Consider the following 17,015-nt stretch of genomic DNA (forward strand, 5'->3'; position numbering starts at 1 on the left):
TCTCTTGAATTCCCTTTGTCAGGACCCCATAGGGAGAAGCTGAGGCTGTCCAGGGAGCTGGGAGAACAGGATTAAAAATTGGAAACCAAAGGAAATGCAAATCAAGCAGAAGCTGAAAAGTTTGGACCTCTCTCCTGTGCTGCCTTTCTTGAGCAGCCCTTTTTAACAGTGCAGAGTGGCTGTGAATGCAGTACCTTCGAGTCACAGCGTTTTGCACCCAGCGTGCAGTTGTATGAATGGTGATTTGGGGTTCTCTGAGCCTGAGCTGTGTGTGGCACAGCCAGTGTGAGCAGACTGCAGGGAGAGGCTGAAAGCAGAGCAAATCATGGGATGTGCACAGGACAGTGCCAATGCAATCAGGTCTTGAGCACATCTGAAAGCTTCTTGTCCTGTCCAGGTGCTGTTTTCTCCACTGAGTAAAGACATAAGCCAGGGGTGTTTGTCAAAGTCTTCAGTGTCTTTTCCCTATGAATGTGCATCCGCTCTGCTTTCACCCACTTTAATATCTGCTGTCTTCCCGAAGTCTCCATTTCTCTGAGTTTCGTTTTGCTGCACTTTTCAGGACGTGATCAGCAGTGATACTGAAGTCACAAACTCCAACCTGCCACGTATAGAAATGTAAAGTCTGGTTATTGCAACAGTGTTTGTAATTAAAGTGTCACAGAACATTTCACAGCTGATTGGTCCAAATGTGCAAATTACAGCTGAGGGAATCATTTGTAAGAACTTGCTGAAATGGTTTCTCACTCCCTCCCCTTTCTGTTTCCTGAGGCCTATGGAAATTTCCCTAGATTTTGTTCTGATGATTCCACGTGTTCCATTTCATCATTCCACGTATCCTCGTGTATTCCATGCATTCGGTCATGCCATGTGTCCTCACTCTGCATTAGGGATTCAGTGCTGTGCTGATGCAGGTACAGAAGCCCTGTGACTGACTGCAGTGCTGTTGTGGTCTCTTCTCCCACTGCTGGGGAAAGCTTCCCATTAAATTGCTGATGCTACTCCTAAAAGGGAATTTATTTATTCATTACCTGGGAGAAAAAGTTGAAAATCAGTGAAGGAATCCCCATGCAGAAAGCCAACTCTGCTAAATATGAGAGTTCCAATTTCTTACTACTCGTCATTTATTCGCTGCTGTTCAGGAGGAACTCAGTCCTGCACTTTGAAACCAAGAAATACATTTGAGTCAACTTTCATAGCACCAGACGTTATCCCAAACTGAGGTATAAAGGACCATTTGTTTTCAGTCTCACTCTCATGCCTGTAAAATGCATCTCAGAGAACGTAACAGATTGTTAGGCTGAGCTTTCTGACTTGCAGTGAGGATTTTATTCCCCAAAGTAACAAGCACCCAGATCAATCATCCAGCTTGTTAAAGTGGAATGGGAAGGCATGCAAAAACTGTTAAAAAAAAGAACAAACTCTTTTCTGAAGTCTTTTTCTTGGTCTGTTCCTTGTTCCTGTCTGTCTGCTGCTTAAATAACTTGAGAAAAACCAACAATGGCACTTTTTCATCTTTTCCCGTCCACATCAAACTCTCTGGATGAAAAACAGTAATTAAGGAAAGGTTACTTCTTCATTTGCTAGCAATACAGAATCCCCGTGACTGACTGGGATCAATAAAATGCCTGATGGGGTCTGAGGAGGAACGGAGCAAAGCTGGGGTGTAGATGTGGGTTTGGGAGGTGGATGCAGTTTCAGGGGGAAGCGCCCTGCGGATTGCTCAGAGTTGCAGAGGTGATGGTTTCAGGTGTTGTAGTGGCTCCTATTGTTTATGTGAGTGGTAAGAAAATCTGGGGAGGGGGAGGGGAGGGCATTGCATTTGTATGGCATCATTGGTCCCAGTTCTGATGCTAGGTACCTGTGTGGGTATGGGAAACAACCTGGACTCAGCAGGCAGCCGGTTTAAGGGTGTCAAGCAGGTAGAATAAATAGCACAACCCTTCAAGCACTCGTTTTGCATCACCCTGAGCAAACTGTAACTGGCAGATCAGCCATACTGCCTCCAATTACCCAGGAAAGCGAGAATTGCCATAATTGTGCCTGGAGGTTGCAAGTTACATTTATTCACAGGATGCCATCAACACACAGCTGCTGGGTTCGTTCCCTTGCAGCGCTGGGTTGCAGTAATTCTGCTCTGAGAGCTTGGGGTTCCATTTTATCAAGCCTTTCAGGTGCTGCTATCATACTTGGGAACGATGCCAGGCAGAAGCTGTATCTATACATATGTATGTGTTTAGGTTTAAGCAAACACTACAGAAGAAACCACCTCTCCACTCGCAGTCGTTACGCTTACGGTGACTTACAAATGTATCTCAGGTGATGCCTTAGCAGAAATAGTATAATAGCATTAAGCACTGCCACGAGGACAGACAACACTCGTGTTGCTGGAGTAATGATCCCTTCCCACGCACCGGGACTCTGCTTTCAGAAGCAGAGGGAAGGAGCTGTGCTCAAAGTGGGCATTTGTGCATGCGAGTGCCTGCACGGGTGCTGTGTGGGTGGAGGATGAAGCTCTAAAGCTGTGTTGAACCACAACAAGCTGATTAATTCCAAAGGCTGAGTGAGCCAAACGTGCCTCGTTAATACAGCGTTTATTGGTGGCATTTTTCTTAATCTCCCCGCTCTCAGAGCAGCATCCTTGTGGGGTGGGCTCTGCCCCGATCAGCCCACACTGCTGGGATTAGTTGTGTTTTTCCTGGGGCTCGTAGGATGTTCAGCAGGTTGGAGGCTCACGCTTTGTCTTGCAGAGCTTTTCTGAGATCCTGGTGGAAATTTCTCTGTTGGGAAACAGACGTAGCAGAGAACGTGCTGAAAGTAAACTTGGGAATACCAGAAAATGTCTCTAAAAGGTCTTAAGAGGAGTCAATCACCACTGTGGTTTGTGGGAATTTTCTTTGCTTGTGTTTTGCTTCAGTGAGAAAGGAAACATTACTGTTGATGCTGGATAAATACATTGTAATGGTGGTACTAAATTGCAGTTACTAAAGCAGTGGTGATAATAACTTGCAGGCCCTCAGCTCTGCTAAAAGACTCGTTGCTGTATGTGGAATGCAGAAACACACTGAGAGCATCATCTGCCTTGAAAATCTCTCAGGACAGTGTTGTCTTGGGGGCTGTTCTTACTCTGGTGGCATTGTCCTGGTTGCATCCTGTCCCACAGAGGTTGAGTGACCTGTATTTTGGTGAGAAAACTGAGGTTCAGGATGCCTACAGACTGTTGACGTGTTTTATTTATCTGTACAGCTTGACAGGCACCACAGTCCCCGACCTCATTGTCAGCACACAGCACCAGATGTGGCTCCTCTTCCAGACAGACAGTGTCAGTAACCTGCTGGGATTCAAAGCGACGTACGAAGGTAACTCAGGTGTCTCTCACAGTATTTCTGTTTCTAAAAAGAGATGAGATGGGTTCAGTTGCTTGTGAGAAAGGAGCTTCTCCGCATACTGAAGCTCTTCAGAATTTGCCTTAAAACTGAAGCTTTGCTCCAATAAGAACAGCTTCTGTGATTTCGTTTCCACGAGAGCAGACTGGATGGTTAATGTTTCATTGCCCTCTCATCTGCTTTTTTGGATGAGTTGGTGAGCTTCAGCTGAGTGATGACATCTGCAACAGACTGTGCAAGAATATGAGATGGAGTTATCAGTGGTTCCAGTAGATCAGCGGTCTGAACTGCTAATCTGGAGTGTTACAAATGAAAGGAGAATTAATTCTGGGACTTTTATAAAGAAACCCTTCAAATGAATTAGGATGGGAATGCTGAACTCTGCCATAAGCTTCTACCATTTCTGTTATGGGTATCTGCAAAGTTAGAGAAAGTAAAAAGTGCTCCTTAATTCTAACTGATGTAAGGGAGCAGTGATTTCTAGCTGAAGCTTTGCCTGGATCCCTGTTCAGAGATGCTGCTGGGTTTTGCAGACATTCCCATCTTTTGTGGTCTCACAGTGTGTGAGCACGATGGATCATCAGATTCCTCTGATGGGCCCTGAGAACTTCTGTCTGATGGGCTCACACCTGCAGAGGGGAAGCTTGTTATCTATGATAAGCTTGTTGCCATGCTGCAGCCTCCAGCACAGGAACACTTGCATCTTCTTTTTGGTTTTGTTGTTGTCTTGAACTCTTTTTCAAAGCATTTTCAGTTTTGTCCCAAACCTGCTGATATCAGGGAAGACTTACTAACTCTGATGCCTAAAAGCAGGCGTACCAATCTTTATCTAGACATGATGAAAGGTCTGAATAGCAGAAGCTGATATAAGCATTAAGGTTTAAATCAAACTGTTTCTCTCGGAGCCCCTCAGAGCACATTAGTATTCATTCATATCTAAAATGTTTCCCTTGGACTTACTGTGTTTCAGGGAAGTGTCACATTGTGCTGGGCCAGGAGCTGACCCTCCCAGCGCTGCTGATTGATGCTAAAGCAGCATCAGTTCGGAGCCTGAAGGGACCTGACCTACTAGAAAACCTGGTCAGACCAAATGCCAGCATGACCAGCAGGCTGAGCAGTGCCTGGCAGGGGTCACAACGCTGCACTATTTACAGGATTGCAAGACCAGGTCAGCAGAAAGTCATTAGAGACATAGATAAAAGACAATGGAAATGTAAAAAAAATAAAAGGCAAATCCAGCCTGATTGTCCAGGGAGCATCCAAACGGTGCTGTTTCGGTCTCAGTGGCCATGGTGGTGCCAGCCTGAAAGCACGCTTTCTGCAGTCACTGCGATGTCTGTTTCTGCCACATTTGTCAGTGACTGATTTTTGGCTGCTGCCCCTCCACCTGCCTGCTGTGGGGGGGTGAAGGCACTCCCCAGCTTTGCTTTCAGACCTGATCTCATTTGTCAGTCTCATCCAGAGGGCAATGTGGGCATGTTCTTCTAGTCATGTAGCACAGTGCGTAAAGATACAGGCTTTGCTTTATGCTGTTCTTCTATGAGCCGTGGGTCTATAAGGAAGTTGATTTTTCCCCACTCTGACTTGCTGAGATGTTTTGGGTGGCTTCATCTATAGCAATATATTAGGAGCTGTTGCCTGCTCTTCAAATGCTTTCTCTTTTCCTGGGCATCTTTGCAGTCTTTGTATAGCAAATTTGTGACCTTGCAAAATGGATTTTTGCATGAACAAAAATACAGCTGTGTGCCTGGCCCTGTCCTGAGGTTGAGTTGACCTCAGATCAGCCAACTCCAGAAAATTCTTTTCATTTTTGTGAGTGCTTTGAGTTGCAAAGCAAGACCCGTTTAAGTAAGAGGCAATTAGCACTTGCCAAATACATTATGAAATTATACCTAACTTACTAACAACTTTCAGTACCAGTTTTATAGGCACACTTCTTCCAAACTGCGAGAGGAAAATTACAGCTAATGGAGCAATATAAAGTCAGGACCAAAATCTGCCTCCTAGAAAAGCAGAGCATTGCTTATAGAGTACATTTAAATAGCCATGCATCCTAAAACATGCAAGTTTTAGTGTATCTTTTAGGTATAATGCAATCATAAAGCCAGTTGCTAGTGCTGAAATGGTTACACCTAGGAGACTTATTGGTGCATGGATTTAAGGACCTGCAGGAAAGGACGTGCTCAGGAGGGCAGTGTGCCATCAGATTTCTAATGTGGATTTCCTGGGGAGGGGGAACCTGCCTGGGAATTTTGCTTCATTTGTGGGTAAAGGAAGAGTCATAGAAACCATGAGATGTCTGGGTTCTGCTCTTTTCCAAATCTGCACTGCAAGATTGGATTCTTTTGGAACACATGTTCAGCTGGTGCAAATCGGTGTGACAGCATTGATTTTCAATTAAGCTGTGTCAGTCTTTACCAGCTGAGGATCTGGCTCATTAATGTTCATGAAGATTACTTCTAAATCTCCTATGTCTCAACTGCAGCCATGCTTATCCTTTTAAACAGACATTCTCTCATAATAGTGAACAATGTTTTTGGACTTGCAGAGCTTGTCAGAGGAAATCTGGACTAAGCTCCACTTTGCTACAAAATTCTCACCCTTCTCATAACTATGGCAGGCTGATTGATGCTGCAATTTAGTGCTTGGCTTGTGAGAGAGCTCGCAGCCTCGTGGGGTCCCAGCTCTTCTCCCTTTAATCTAAGACAACTTCAGAGAATACCTTCCCATGGGGCAGGTTCCACAGCCACTGGCACAGTTCTCTGGCCATCCCCCTCCTATGGCTTTCTTTAAGTCATTCCTCCAGGTATCGTGCTCCAAACTTGGTGAGAAATGTGGGGTTCACTGGGCAGGGTTCAGACCCCCATATAGATAAAAGTACTTCTGAAAATTTCAAGCCTTATCCTTTTGCAATTATTTTCCCCGTTGGTGGATTTGAAGGTGTGTGTGGGGCGCAGTGTGTTTGTTCCTGGTGAGCTTGAGGTTATTACAAGCAATAGTGTACAGTAAAATCAGCAATCCAGAATTCATTGTCAGAAAAATATTAAAACGTGCAAGAGCAGGAAGAAGGAGGTGTTAACGTAATCATATATTTCAATTATTTCGGTGTATTTTTAACATAAGGTAGCACTGATCTCAAATTAGAAGTACATCTACAGACCCTCAGAAGCACGAATGCAGTTTGGGTGTCAGTTGGCACTGGGTTACTGTGGGTAGAGCTGGCTGAGGTCTGTGTTCTGAACCAGCAGGCAGGGGATGATTAAACAGTATTTATTGTTGCTGGGATGCTGACGAAGTGCTTGGCTGTGGAGAGGACAGCTTTGCAGCTCAGACGGAGAGCTGTGCTGCTAAGAGGCTTAGGAGCTGCAGTCTGAAGATCTCCTCTCCTGACCTTTCTGGTTTTAATCAAGTTGGTGCTGCCCGAGGCGTTGGGTGGGTGAGCTGTGCTGGGTTGCCACGTTTCTTGGTGCATATGCATTAGGTGTAAATACAGAACTTTGTGTAGATGCCAGCAGAAAAGCTGCTTATAAAGGTGTTGGCGTGCATATGTCCTTTCCTCTGTCCTCACACACAATTGCACCTTGCTGCTGGGTGGCTGCAGGTGTTTCACACCGCTGTGTGTCTGTCCTTAGGTTCTGCATTGCCTTGCTTTAGGCTTGTGGTCAACTCAGGAAGCAGTGCTGGTTTCCCACCGCCTGTTTCCATTCAATATATCGACTCGTGCCATAAAACACTGCTGAGCTGGCTGATGTGAGGGCTTTTAGCTGATAGTGCATTGGCCTGAGCTGCTGCCCAGGTCGCATTCCTTGGGCTTGAGTTTCACCTGAGTTCAGTGGGATGGGTCTGACATCGCACCGTGGGGCTTTAATGAGCCTGGAGGGTCCATCTCTGCATTTGCCCTTCAACAGCAGTTGGATGGGAGGGATGTGACAGAAATGCAGGAAGAAGAAAGGGGCTTTCCTTCCTGCTTTATCCTCTCCTTCTCGTCTTGTTTCCTCATGAGAGCCTTTTTCTTCCTCATGGCTGGAATCAACTCAGAGCTAGACAAGAGAAACTCCCTGCTCCCGGCTCATTAAAAATAGGTTCCTAACACTATTAGCTTTCGTTAGTTTAAGCAAAGTTAATATAGGTGCAAAACTGTGTGTATAAGACTAAGTATACTCTTAAAGGCTTTTCAGACTGGAGCTAATATTTGTATGATTTCCTCAGGTATGTCTTCAGAGTGCTCACAAATCCCACACTATATGGATGGTGGTGACACACACCAGGTTGCACAAAGAGGCTGTGGATGCCCCATCCCTGAGGCATTCAAGGCCAGGCTGGATGTGGCTCTGGGCAGCCTGGTCTGCTGGTTGGCGACCTGCACATAGCAGGAGGTTGGAACTGGATCAGCATTGTGGTCCTTTGCAACCCAGGCCATTCTATGATATGATTCTATGATGTATTTTTGCTAGTGCTGCATCTCCAAGATGCTCCATTTCACGCAGAGCTGAGTCAGGAAGGAGCAGAGATGCTGTGCCCCTCTAGAAAAGGGTGAGGTGTGGGGTTCTGCAGTGTCCAAATGGAGCGTTGGCTGTGGGTCAGCACTGCCCACACTGCTGAGGTTCCCACTCAGAGTCCCCCAGAGCTGTGGGCTGCTCAGTGCTGAGCAAAGCGCCCACCCCCAGCACCCCCAGCCCAGAGAGCAGCTGGGAAATTCCTGCTGAACCATTTTCTGATAGGAACGACTGTTTTGTCAAAAAACCGATCCGCGCAATGTAATATTTGAGAGAGGATTTTGAAAGATTCATTTCAACTTGTTTCATTTAAATAGTGTCAAAACACTTGATTTGGATGTTCTTGTTTGGTTTTGACTTTTATTATTCTAACGGGGAAACGACTGTGCTTAAACATTCTTCAGGTGAAACATTTCAATCTTACCGAAGTAACGTGTTTTGATATTTCTAAATCACTCATTTTTGGAACTTCAGCTCTGCCAAATATCTCATGAATTTTATGATGTATGAAAAGAAATGTAGGAAGCAGGGAATTTGCTCAGGGCAGAGATGCCATTTCCAGACCTCTGTGATGAAAGGAACCAGGCTGGCTCTGTTTGCGTGCTGCTGACAGTGAGATCACACACGTGGTGGAACACGTTAGTGTGATTCTTTGTGTCTCTGCCATTCTTACATTGGTGCTTTCCCTCATCTGCAGATGCTCAGATGGGTTTGCACGGTGTTGCAGAGCAGCACTGGGGGAACCCATTCAATCAGCACCTCGGGAGCACCCCTGTTACCTTTATTCTTTCTCAGCAGAGGCTCAAAAGGGAGTTATTTTCTTTCTGTGCTTGGCTGCATTATTTTTCTGATTACCTGCTAGCCAGAGCTTGTCCTGATCTTACAGAGGCACTGAGTATGCTGGACACTTGGAACTCTGCTTTTTTGCCCCCTGGGTAGCACAGCACATCTCTGCACAGCCTCTCACAGCAGTTCCTATAGCTGCTGCCCTCCAGGGTTTGGAGTTTGGGTCTGAATTCAGGTCTGGGATGGCCCCTCACCTTTGGGAATGCAGTAGCAGAGCTCTGTAGGCTTTGTGGGTCGGGGCTGTGTGCAGCCAGAGGCACAGGGATGGTGCATCCCCAGCAGCACGGTCCCATGGGGGGAAGGAGCCTGCAGGGTCCTCAGCACTGCGAGGGGTGGGAAGGAGTGACACGCTAAGAATTCATTTCTAAGGGCTGTTGAGTTCTGGCAGAAGAAGTTATCATCTTCCTGCGTCTGTGTCAGGTCACAGCAGTGCATGTTTTAAATATGCATCCCGCCCTTCAATCTTGTTACCGTTTCATGACTTTGGGAGCTCGGCTTTCTTCCCATGATTTACACTTTCTTCTGCTTTTTTATTTTGTAGAGCCGTGTACAGTTCAGTAGTTCAGTGCTCCTTTACCACCTGAACTGCTGTACCTTTTGCCCCTCGTGCACAAGTACAAACCTCCAGCGTTCAGATACTCAGAGCCTGCAGGAGGGGGCACAAATCCCAGCAAACTGTTTTTGGTGACAGGCGAAAGAAGAATCCCACTTCAACTTTTCTATTAATATTAATTTATGTTAAATTATTTTGGGGATGCTTCATTACCTGGCAGTGACTTCTAGTTCAGGATGCACACAGCGGTAGCAGAAGCGAGGTGCCTCGTCGTGACTTCTATTCATAATACACCTGTATCTAAGTTGCCTGGAGTCAGCATAATAATGAGGTCGTTGTTGTTATTCAAACCAAATTGGAATATTAGATGGAGTCATGCAAATCTGGGATTATGCGATTTTCTTCTGTAAAGAAAATGTCATAAAAGAAGTTTCCAATTTGGTGTAAGAAATTGAAAACGGGGAGAGAAGACAGCGAGGCTGATCATAGATGATGGGGACAGAAAGCAGGGGAGGCTGCAAGGAGAGATGAATGTGAAGCAGATGAATAATGCTGAGCAGTGAGATGGCTGCGAGGCAATGAGGAGCTGTCGGTGTTGGTGATACAGAGCAGGGGACCCTTTTGAAATGAAATCATATGGAGCAGCAGATAACAGCGAGTTGTGCCCGTACTTACATCAAGTCCCACTATGCACACAGTGAGGGATGAGCAGTGTGCGTGCAGGAAGGCATCAGCTGTCAGCCTCGGGACCACACGTGGGAATGGAATGGGAGGTGGTGGGGATTGGAGGCAGCAAACAGCAGTCCTGCAGCACTCCGTGCCTTCGTGCTCGTGGCTGAAGGCTGCAGGGTCTGCCCGTGGTACGTCTGGTTTTACACGGGTCCTGGCAGCCGGGTTGCTGTGGCTGTGTTCATTAGGGGCCAGGCACACGTGGGTGGACACGCAGCACTGCTTGGGGTCACAGCCATCCCCTCACTGCTTCTGTTCTCCTTTCTTTCAGAGATCGACCAGGGGAGCTGCGGGGATCCCGGCGTTCCAGCCTACGGCAGAAGAGAAGGGTCCACATTTCGCCATGGAGACAGTTTGAAGTTTGAGTGCCAGCCTGCCTTTGAGCTGAAGGGCCAGAAAACAATTACCTGCCAAAAGAGTAGCCAGTGGTCTGCTCAGAAACCTGTCTGTGTTTGTAAGTCAGTGAGAGGAGACGGCTCTGAGATGCTTTCAGTGCGTGGTCAGGCGGTGATGTTGGTGCTGTCTGTGAGCCGTGCTGGGATGGCAGAGCTGCAGGCAGCCGTGGCTCAGTGCTCCCAGCAGGGCAGGGATTGGGGACAGCACCCACAGCCCTGTGCACCCACTGCCCTCCCAGCATTTGCAGCTCAGTTCTGGAGAGGAAGAAGCACTTCTTGTAGCTGAGGTGGGGCGTCGACAGCGAAATTTAAGATCTATTGAATTAAATTCTATTTTTGGCCGTTTAATTTTCTTTCATTATATCTGACGATATTCAGGCTCCCTGCTGCTGGACCTCAATTTTTTAATTTGTTGCATGAGTTCTCAGCAGAAGTAGGATATTACGCTCTCAGTAGTGACTCAGGGTAACGTTTCCAGATGCAAATGGGTGTTATGTGCACAGTCCCCGTTGGGTTTTAATGGGCTCGCGTCCTTTGAAGATACACTGGGCAGCCTGCATTACTGTAGTGACTGAACCTTCATTCAGAAGCAGTGTTTTATTTGAGCTTTACCAAAACTCACAAAAATATCCGTATTTTCTGTGACTGCTGGCAAGCAAACTCTTTGTGTCTCATCTCTGCTTACACAGCTCTGCTAGATTGCGTTACTTTGAACAAATGCTCTCATGGAATGAGGCTGAATTAACCAAAAAACATAGGGAATGAAAATTCAGTTGAGCAACAGACAAAAGGACAGAAGCGTGGGGAGAAGAAGGATAGTGAGCAGAAATGTGAATTTTTAGAAGTGCGTTCGCTATGCATGGAAATGCACCGGGATGAGGCACTGCAGTGTAAAACGCTCGTTTGTAGCGTGGCAGAACGTGATCCGTGCCAATGGTATCATACAGCCAATGGTATCATACAGCCAATGGTATCATACAGCCAACGGGGGATTGAACTCTATTGCTGCAGAGCTGGGTCTGGGTTCTTTGGGGGCTGCAGTGGCTCAGCATCCCCGCAGTTGTGGGCATCAGTTTTCAAGTGAGCGCCTTTCTTTGCCAGCTGTGGTTGGACCTGTGAGTATTTCTGTGCGTCTGTTTGGGGAAGGGAAGCAATTACCATTGGAGCTTTTACTTCTCCAGATGCCACGGCTTTCTTCCTGCTTGGTGTTCTCAATTAGCAAAGCAGCTAGAGATGCTGATAGGAAAATGACATTTCCTGGGGTGTCTTAGAAGTGGGAGGTGTCAGGGCATTGCTGTGCTTAGCTTCAGAAGGTTTTACTGCTTTCCCAGGAGATGGATTCATAAAAACAGCTGGTAGTTTGGCTGAGGTTCCTGCTGATAGTTTGTGGTGAGACCAAACCTGTTGTTCATACCGGGGGTGAGGTGATGCTCTCACAGTAGCAGTAGGACAGACTTCCCAGCAAAGCAGGATTGTATTTTTTCTGTAGACAGATACTGAAAGAGGGCATCAAATCAAACTCCAATTGCCAACAGTCAGCAGCGTAGTAAAGGAATACGTTTTTTAGTTAAGAAACAGTCATTGCATCCTGTTCTCTGTGCCCCTCAGAATACTGGATGTCAGTGAATCAACGTGGCAGCATGCAGGGCGTGGGGAAAGTATTCCATTGCTTTCTTACACCTTTGCTCCTCTGCCTTCGAGTTTACTTGTTCTAGGTGGTGTCATACTGGTGTTCATGAATCAGAAGAGGTGGCTTGACAAAATGTGTATCCTGGCATGAAATCTGTAGTGGAATTAGTGACAACTCTCTGTAAATGTTGGGAGACCATTAAGTGTATTGGGTATCAGGCAGGAAAATAAGGTAACCTGATTTATGTGCTGCTGGTTGGGATATGCAAACAATTCAGTGCTTCTGATACTGCCTGCGAACGCATGACAAATGCAGAAGATTAAACAGCATGCCACGGTGCATCCTGCTGTCCTGAGCAAGTGATTTGTGAGCAGGCAGAATTTATTGTGGAGAGCTCATTTCCTGGGGCTGTGGGTGACAAAGCAACACAAACCATCTAAGTAATGCGTTGGCTTATTGTGACGAATTCTTCATTTGTGACTCTGTGCCTTCATGATAACAGCACCTCCATCTTCATCCTCTCTGTTGTCGTTGCGTCCCTTAACTGCTCAGGGTGAGAACGGAGGTCACTGGAAGAACCTTGCAAGACTCCTTGATGCACGTCCTTTCCAAACCCTTACTAAGCAAGGGGTCCCTGCTGTGTGGGTTTGGATCTGAGATACTCAAATCGCTGTGATCTGAGGACTTCTGGCACCACATCTGTAGTGCATCACCCATCATTAGGTGCGCTCTGGATGTGGGCTCTGCTTCCTGTGCTTCTCCGGGTCGGTGCTGTGTGCATACTGAAGACCTTTCCTTCTTTCTCTCTTTTTCCCTGTTCTGCCACGTGTTCTAGCGCTCAAATCAGGTTTGGAGTCGCTGCCTTTCCAAAATTACAGAGCTCTGCTATGTACTGGGGCTAAGGCAGTTCTCATACCCCAGCGTAACCCAAGTCTTTGCTTTCTTACTGAGCCACGTTTGGTTTTCTTGAAGTCGTGAGGGACAGCAAAATGGGCGTAGGAGGTGTCATGTGGATAAATGTTGCCTGTGGGAAATGGTTGTGCTGCTCAGATGAAGTTCCTGCTCTGATGATAGGAACTTGCAAGGGATGTAATATTCAAGCTGAAGTTTTCGGTTACGTGTGGCTGAGGAGGTTATAAAGTTTACAAATGGGGAACCAGCCCATAATTTCAGCTACTGGGAGAGCTGTGGGTTGTTCAGATGTTGCAATGAGAATGATGATAGAAGTCAGGACTGATGCAGTCAGGAGCTGGGCGTTGTGATAGCAGCATAGCTTCCAAATAGTGGCTGCAATTGCTGTTTGAACATCCTCGTGTATAGCAGGGCAGAACTCATTTTCTGAACGTTATGTGAAATATTGCAGTGCAAAGCATTGCTACAGAACATTTTATGTGACCAAAATCTGTCTCCTCACTAAGGAGAGGAAGAGCTGCCATCCCCGCTGCTCTTTGTCTCTCAGCTCTCCCCCTATGGACCCTTCAAGTGTTTTAAAGTTATGTAAAACACAGAGAAAAAAAAACAGCGTGGATTATGATGGTGGTGTGTTGGGCAAACCTGGGGTGAAGGTCTCTGTAGTGAACCAAAGGGTGTTTGGTTGGTGTTGCTTTGGGACCCCGTGAAGGCAGGGGATAAATGTGTGTGTGTGTATTTAAATGGAAGGATGGGCTGTGCTGTTTCAGGCTGTTCTCACAGCTTTCTGAGGCTCTCTGACCATCCTTAGCCCACAGAAGTGCAGTGCCAGCACAGCCATCTCCAAAGGCATGGGGAAGCTGTGCGCTTTTCCAGGCTTCCCAAACACCTGATCCTTCAACAGCAACATAAAATCTACCTGCTTAGCTGTTTTGCTCATCCTCTCTCAGTGTGTGATACCTGCTGCATAACCTGGGCTCCTCTTTGCACAGAGCACAGGTTGTAGTTTGCAGCAGAGGAGCAAACCTTTGGTGTGTGCTGTCTGCTGCAAGCCTTTGGGCTTTGTCTGCAGAAACGCAAAGTGCCGTTGATGTTTTCCCAGCAATGTACTGAACAGAGCTGTGTCACTTCCTATCACTTGACAAGGTTTCCATTTAGCTCTAAATTAAGTTGTCAATTGTTGTTATTTCTTTCTCTCTCTCTTTCTCTCTCTCTTTCTCTCTCTCTTTCTCTCTCTCTTTCTCTCTCTCTTTCTCTCTCTCTTTCTCTCTCTCTTTCTCTCTCTCTTTCTCTCTCTCTTTCTCTCTCTCTTTCTCTCTCTCTTTCTCTCTCTCTTTCTCTCTCTCTTTCTCTCTCTCTTTCTCTCTCTCTTTCTCTCTCTCTTTCTCTCTCTCTTTCTCTCTCTCTTTCTCTCTCTCTTTCTCTCTCTCTTTCTCTCTCTCTTTCTCTCTCTCTTTCTCTCTCTCTTTCTCTCTCTCTTTCTCTCTCTCTTTCTCTCTCTCTTTCTCTCTCTCTTTCTCTCTCTCTTCCTCTCTCTCTTCCTCTCTTCCTCTCTTCCTCTCTTCCTCTCTTCCTCTCTTCCTCTCTTCCTCTCTTCCTCTCTTCCTCTCTTCCTCTCTTCCTCTCTTCCTCTCTTCCTCTCTTCCTCTCTTCCTCTCTTCCTCTCTTCCTCTCTTCCTCTCTTCCTCTCTTCCTCTCTTCCTCTCTTCCTCTCTTCCTCTCTTCCTCTCTTCCTCTCTTCCTCTCTTCCTCTCTTCCTCTCTTCCTCTCTTCCTCTCTTCCTCTCTTCCTCTCTTCCTCTCTTCCTCTCTTCCTCTCTTCCTCTCTTCCTCTCTTCCTCTCTTCCTCTCTTCCTCTCTTCCTCTCTTCCTCTCTTCCTCTCTTCCTCTCTTCCTCTCTTCCTCTCTTCCTCTCTTCCTCTCTTCCTCTCTCTTTGCATTCTTTTCCTGCCCACCTTTGCGGTACCCTACGGTGCCATCTTTTTGTGAAGGGTAATTTGCAGAACTGTGTTTCAGGTTAGCAGGGCTAAAAGCCTTTTAGTTTGCCTTTTAAAAATAATACATTTTAACAGTGAGAGCAGTTAGCCCTTGGAGCAGTGCAGGGATGGGTTCTCCATTCCTGAGCGCTGAGTTGAGATGGGTTAATCCTTTCTGGATGCCCACAGGAAGGAGGAATTGCTTTGCAGTCTGTATTAAGGAGGTGGGTGGATAAGATGACCAGAATGATTCTTTTATTGCCCAATTATTCTTTGATTTGAAATTCTAGAGAATTTTCTGTTGAAGGAATTGAGACTTTTTCATCCCAAAGGGAGGTTTCATAGGCTGTTCTAAACTGTAGTGCAGGTTCCCATTCTTGCAGTGAAACCCAATGCAGTGTGTGTTCTTCATATTTCAGTTTTATTCTTAATTCCTCTTTATGCAGTGCTGCTGCAGCAGTGTATGTTGCCTCACGATGTGCTCCACCCTCCTGCTGTAAGCAGGTTTTATTTCCCTGGCTAACACTGGGCTTGTTTATCCGCTGGGAGATGCAGTTGCTCATAGTGGATTTTGGAAAAAGTGCAGGGATTGTTTTTATTTCCAAGCTGTTTTACCACGTATTTTTGTTTTGCTTTTGTTTTTCTAATGGATGCTTTTATGAAGGACCCTGATACAGTGACCCTGAAATGATGAGGGATGCTCCAGTTACCTCTGCCAGACAAGCTGGGAGAGGAGCTGCTGGGTCACCTCATCCTACCGTGATGTTTGCTCTCATTTCAGCAGAGCAGTGCCCACTCTCTGGGTTTGTGCAGCTCAGAACCCACCAGGGAAGGGTCCTGCTGCCCGCTGAGATGGCTCACAGCTTTGCACAGATGTGCATCCTTTAGGACCTGTTAACGCCTTCTGCTCACCATTAACCTCAGCTGGGTTCAAAGAAGCAAATCTGCTGAGATGCTCTGTGTCTACAGCCGTTCCCCTGAGCCACTGAGACCCATTCTTTGTGCAGCAGTAGGTGATGCAAATTAAATGAAAGTAGGATTACTGTGATCTCTGTATACATGAGGGATTTGTAGCTTTTGTTAAGAACCTTGTTTCACGTTTGCAGCCATGTAAGACCATTCTGCTCTTAAAGTCAAGCAGGTCACGTTCCCTCAAAGTCCTGCTTCTGCACTGCAGGCCCAGTTTATCAAAGCATTGAGATTTAAATTCTTGCCTAAGTGGACATATATGTTTAAGTGCTGTGCTGGACAGAAATGCACTTGAAGGACCTTAATTACAGTGCATGGCATTCTTGTTGTCCCCCGCTCTCCCCATCCATTGTTTTGGTGTAGCCTATATGAGAATTTTCCTTTCCTCCTCTCTGTGACCTTAAGGGGCTTTCCTTGGGAGCTCCTGCTTCTGCTCTTCCTGGAGAGCTGTGTCAGAGAAGCTGCATGTTTTCCACATGGAAAACTTGGTCGTTGTGTTTCCATTAGAAAGCCAAGCTGCTCCTGGGTCCAACCAGAGCCTGCCTTCTTCCTTGGTCCCTGGGATGTGTTAGTGGCTGAAGTGCCAGAAGCACAAGCATCCTGCTGTGCCTGCCGCTCTGTGCGTTCTCCTGGTGTCTGGTAGGGACCTGGGGAGCTTTTTTTTGTGCTGCCATCCTGTTTTAGCAGCGACGCTCTGTGATGAGGCTGCTGCGTCTCTGTGCTTTCAGCCTGAAAGCTGAGCCTGCTGACTGCTGGGCTGGTGATGCTCCAGCAGCACAGCATGCTCTCCAGCTGCAGCGGGATGCTCACAGTGCAGCAGCCTGCACATGGCAGAGCCCGGCCCCAGCTGTGCTCATCTCTCATCAGGAGGATGCACTTCATTGGGTTGTCTCCGTGCTTGTTGTTTTCCTGATGGAGCCAGCGGAGCTGTTACCCTGATAAGGTTTCATGCTGGTGCAAATGAGCTGTCCCGTGCCAAGGCATCTGTCCATATTCCTGACTGCAGTTCACAGCGTGATGTATTTTCTTTCTTCACGTGAGTCCAAGTCTGAAATTACACTTACTGATTTTTATCAGCATGGAGGTCATCTTTATCTCCTCCTCCTTTTTCTATACCCAGAAAACAG

General features: G+C 46.7%; 1 protein-coding gene across 5 annotated transcripts in view; it reads left to right on the plus strand.

Moving 5' to 3' along the window:
* The window catches only part of CSMD2 (CUB and Sushi multiple domains 2), a 267,542-nt gene that overhangs the window by 143,492 nt on the left and 107,035 nt on the right, over positions 1-17,015 (plus strand). For 3 of the 5 annotated variants that reach the window (XM_090124247.1, XM_090124246.1, XM_090124248.1), the window contains 3 exons: positions 3,247-3,359; positions 4,357-4,554; positions 10,282-10,464. The exons of 1 other annotated variant lie outside the window; for it this stretch is intronic. In XM_090124247.1, coding sequence (XP_089980373.1) covers positions 3,247-3,359; positions 4,357-4,554; positions 10,282-10,464 — 494 coding nt within the window. The remainder of the gene's footprint in view (positions 1-3,246; positions 3,360-4,356; positions 4,555-10,281; positions 10,465-17,015) is intronic. One more of the 5 variants, XM_031594831.2, reaches the window with a different exon arrangement.

This window comes from Phasianus colchicus, chromosome 24 (assembly GCF_987193195.1).
Source record: "Phasianus colchicus chromosome 24, bPhaCol1.hap1.1, whole genome shotgun sequence".
Lineage (NCBI taxonomy): Eukaryota > Metazoa > Chordata > Aves > Galliformes > Phasianidae > Phasianus > Phasianus colchicus.